General features: G+C 39.4%; 1 protein-coding gene across 1 annotated transcript in view; it reads right to left on the bottom strand.

The window, feature by feature from the left end:
* The window catches only part of LOC119423789 (high choriolytic enzyme 1-like), a 2,779-nt gene extending 1,670 nt beyond the window's left edge, over nt 1–1,109 (bottom strand). The window contains exon 1 of the mRNA XM_037691205.1: nt 904–1,109. Within this exon, the coding sequence (XP_037547133.1) occupies nt 904–1,030 (127 nt within the window). The 5' untranslated portion in view covers nt 1,031–1,109. The remainder of the gene's footprint in view (nt 1–903) is intronic.
* Between the last annotated feature and the right edge of the window lie 3,960 nt (nt 1,110–5,069).

Here is a 5,069-nt window from a genome sequence, read left to right as displayed (position 1 = left end):
CATCCAAACCTTTATGCTCATGAAGGTGTTTATTGTCCGCCAAACCTCTATGCTCATGAAGGTGTCTTTCATCTTCCAAATCTTTATGCTCGTGAAGATGTCTATGATGGTGATGATGATAGTCTCCATATTCGGCCAATTCTTTATGCTCATGAAGGTGTTTATTGTCAGCCAAATCTTTATGCTCATGAAGGTGTTTATTGTCAGCCAAATCTTTATGCTCATGAAGGTGTCTCTCATCATCCAATCCTTTATTCTCATGAAGGTGTCTCTCATCATCCAAATCTTTACGCTCATGAAGGTGTTTATTGTCAGCCAAGTCTTTATGCTCATGAAGGTGTCTTTCATCATCCAATCCTTTATGCTCATGAAGGTGTTTATTGTCAGTCAAATCTTTATGCTCATGAAGGTGTCTCTCATCATCCAAACCTTTATGCTCATGAAGGTGTCTCTCATCATCCAATCCTTTATGCTCATGAAGGTGTCTCTCATCATCCAATCCTTTATGCTCATGAAGGTGTCTCTTATCATCCAATCCTTTATGCTCATGAAGATGTTTATTGTCCGCCAAATCTTTATGCTCATGAAGGTGTCTCTCATCATCCAAACCTTTATGCTCATGAAGGTGTCTCTCATCATCCAATCCTTTATGCTCATGAAGATGTTTATTGTCCGCCAAATCTTTATGCTCGTGAAGATGTCTCTCATCATCTAATCCTTTATGCTCATGAAGATGTTTATTGTCCGCCAAATCTTTATGCTCATGAAGGTGTCTCTCATCATCTAATCCTTTATGCTCATGAAGGTGTCTCTCATCATCTAATCCTTTATGCTCATGAAGGTGTCTCTCATCATCCAATCCTTTATGCTCATGAAGGTGTCTCTCATCAGCCAAGTGTTTATGCTCATGATGGTGTCCAACATGGCGTCCATGTCTGCGTCCTTCTTTCTTGTGTTCTTCCTTCTGGAGAGGAACAGCCTGAGAGAGGCCGAGCAGGAGCAGCAGCACAAGGCTGGTAGAAGGAGCCATCTTCAGGGTCAGTGTGGATGTAGAGGAGTTTCTATAGAGAGCAACTCTGGAGAGACTCCTCAAAGCTCGATGTCTGGCTCTGTTCAGTCCAGGGTTTTTATACTCTCTACTTAAAGTGCATTTACAATAGGATTATGGGTTGGGGTCCACATTAGTAGGCCTAAAACAAACTTCTGCAGGGTGGACTCCACAGACTAACCTTCTTTTTAAACATAGTCTGCTATCTTTGGTCATTAAATGGATTAACACAGCTACTTTGGCTGGGTCTGGTTTAGTTTAACACATAGGCATTTTAGCCAACAAAATATATTTAAACTCAATTAGACAACACACAAAAATATATTTTCTCTACATTTTTCAGAGAGTTAGACTTACTGGTATATTAAATATCTTGAAATAAACATTTGTAAATGAGTAATATTGTCTTTTACTTTTTTACTTACTCTATTACATACATCATCTATGCATCTTTGATGAGCTGATATGCTCCATAGTGCTCCTCAAATCCAGACAGATTTGAATACATACATATATATACATATATGTACAATATATATATATATATATATATATATATATATATATATATATATATATATATATATATATATATAATCAGTTAATGTCTGACACTCAGTAAGATCTATACACTGTTCAGTTCATACCATGAGACCAACTTGGACTCCCTTAAGCTGAAATTTGAAATGGACTTGGAGGAATCCATATCAGACTCAGTCTGTCAAAAGATTATTCAGAACATTTATTCATCCTGAATCTGTCTGAAACATGCTGTGGTTATATTCAAGGTGGCGCACCGTTTGCATTGGTCCATAGACAAACTGTCAAAGATTAAAACTGACCTGGATCCTGCATGTAATTGTTATAAACAAACTCCAGTTACTCTCTTACACACTTTCTGGGCTTGTTTAAAGCTTCAGACCTATTGGCAATCTATTTTTGATACTTCCTCTGGAATATGTGGTAAAACTGTGCAACATTATTTTCAATATTTGCGGTGGCACCTGTGAATGCACCCTTCCGCAAGTGCGAGAGGAATATGATTGCTTTATGCTCTTTTCTAGCCAGGAGACTTATTTTATGCAGAAGAAGGATCCACATTCCCCGGCATACGAACACTGGATAAGAGAAGTTATGTGTCATATTCATTTGGAAAAAATTAGATATACTCTGAGAGGACCTGTTGGGAGATTTTGGGACACTTGGCGGCCATTTGTGTCTCCTATTGAAAGTGTGTCAGTGCCTGTCTGATGTATTCATGTCTGTGTAGCTGATCTGGTATGGGAGGGGGTAGGGTGGGAGGGGATTTTGTTGCATGTTCTGTTTTTTGTGTGTGTTTTGTTTTGTGTGTGTGTTCTTAATAAAAAATAAATAAAATAAAATAAAATAAAAAGACTTTGATGAAGAATAAATATAACATGAAAACATATTCAGAGTTTAAAACCCTGCTGGGAATCTGCAGCACAGAAAAATAAACACACATAGGCACACACGCGTGCGCACGCACTGCATTACTGCGTATGTGCGTGGCAGGATAGTGGGGACCCATCATGTTTAAGGAAGAAATATGGCCAGAAAAAGATCCTCATCCACTAGTAATAGGCAACTACTAGTAAGCCTAACCCCTAATTCCCAACGAGACTTATGGGGACCTGGCTTTGGTCCCCACAATGTAGGATTTTTTGTAAAATTGGTGGACTGGAGACCCTGAGTGAAGCAGAGATGAACTGGGGCAGGTTTTGCTGCCATCTAGTGATATAAAGTCATTGTTTTCTGGTTAACACAAATCAGAATTTTGATTTCTTAGGTTTTTTTTCAATGTCACTGTCGATGTCAATTTATCTCTGTAGCACATGAAAACAACAAAAGCTGACCAAAATGCTTTAAAGTTAACTCAGATTAAATGGAGTGAATAAAAATACATCTTGCACCACAGAAAACATCCATCCATCCATCCATTTTCTTTACCCGTTTATTCCATTTTGGGTCACGGGGGTCGCTGGTGCCCAGCAATCACTGTGCGAGGGGCGGGGTACACCCTGGACGGGTCGCAAGTCCATCACAGGGCCACATAGAGACAAACGAGACAAACAACCATTCACTCTCTCATTTACACCTAGGGACAATTTAGAGTTACCAATCAGCCTAACATGTATGTTTTTGGTCTGTGGGAGGAAACCGGAGTACCTGGAGAAAACCCACGCATGCACGGAGAGAACATGCAAACTCCACCCAGAAAGGCACCTGGACCGGGGTTAGAACCAGGGACCTGTTCGCTGAGAGGCAGCAGCTCTACCAGTTGCGCCACCGTGCTGCCACAGAAAACATAAGAAAGTTAAAAATACAACACACAACAATAAAAATCAGCTCTAACTTTTTCTCAGATGCTGCATGGATCAAATGTTAAGGAAAAACGCTGAGTCTTGAGCGAAAATCTAAAAGTTTCAACAGTCTTAGAGGTCTTTAAATGATCAGGTAAAATGTTCCACCGTTTTGGAGCAGCAACCGCAAAAGCCTTATGACCTATGAATTTCAATTTTGGATCTGGGGACATCTAAGAGGAACCGGTTGGTAAACTGGAGTGCTCTTACATACATACACTGCCTGGCCAAAAAAAATGTCACCACCTGGATTTAACTAAGCAAATAGGTACGAGCCTTCTATTGGATAATTACTGCATGGGTGATTATCTTTCAGATGGCAACAAGTTATTTAACCCCAACTGGTGCAATGAGTTGCTTCTCATTTCTTAAACAACCATGTCAAAAGACACATTGCGTGGTCGTGGAAAAGATGTCAGTCTGTTTGAGAAGAGTCAAATCATTGGCATGCATCAAGCAGAGAAAACATCTAAGGAGATTGTAGAAACTACTAAAATTGGGTTAAGAACTGTCCAACGCATTATTAAAAACTGGAAGGATAGTGGGGACCCATCGTCTTTGAGGAAGAAATGTGGTCAGAAAAAGATCCTGAAAGATCATGATCAGCGATCACTTAAACGTTTGGTGAAATCAAATTGAAGAAAAACAAGAGCAGCACTCAGGGCTATGTTTAATAGTGAAAGTAAGAGCATTTCCACATGCACAATGTGAAGGGAACTCAAGGGATTGGGACTGAACAGCTGTGCAGCCTTAAGAAAACCACTAATCAGTGAGGCTAACTGGAAAAAAGGTTTAAATTTGCTAGGGAGCATAAAGATTGGACTCTGGAGCAATGGAAGAAGGTCATGTGGTCTGATGAGTCCAGATTTACCTCCAGATTTGGGAGTGATGGGTGCATCAGGGTAAGAAGAGAGGTAGATGAAGTGATGCACCCATCATGCCTATAGTGCCCAGTCATCAATGCAAGATCTTGGTGAAAAAATAATGCACAGCACATGCAGCAATGCTGCAATGCTGCATGTGCTGTGGAAATGGAATAAAATATGGTTGACAAGAGGAGTAATGGAGGTAAAATCTAAAACAAAGAAGCTTTCAGGGAGCAAACGTTTCAGAAAGGATTTGTTGGGTTCTTTATTTGTTTTGTGTTGTTCAAATGTTACACAATTTCACAAGAATGATCTTCAGAGAGGAGACAGAGGTAGGTTGGGTTGTCATAAATATTATGTTACAATTACAATCTTAGATCAAATTAAATGAAATCTTTTTGATGCCATATAATTTTGAAGCAGCTGCTGATTGTGTTTAGGTACATTTTAGCGTGGAGTTGGAAACAGCTTTTTGTTGTACTGACTGATGGTCTTCTATGGACACAGGGGAGCCTGAAGTAATTTTTTTATCTATTACATGGCAGAAATGGTTGACAGACCAAAGCTTATAGGAGGAATGCCAACAGCTAGATGAAGACAGATTGGACAAAACATGCAAAGACTCTTCTCGCCGGGGTTAGAGTAACAAATAAATTAAAATTCAAAAAACGAACAAAGCACAGAGCTAAATGATGTAAAACTCCTATCATTAAAGGACAGTAACCCATTCTGGATGTGCAGCATGAATCTAGTTCATTGTTAATGAATCATAGA

Source organism: Nematolebias whitei, chromosome 2, assembly GCF_014905685.2.
Source record: "Nematolebias whitei isolate Nwh7 chromosome 2, NemWhi1, whole genome shotgun sequence".
NCBI lineage: Eukaryota > Metazoa > Chordata > Actinopteri > Cyprinodontiformes > Rivulidae > Nematolebias > Nematolebias whitei.
Note: the sequence above shows the minus strand (reverse complement) of the source record. Positions and strands in the feature narration are given on the sequence as shown.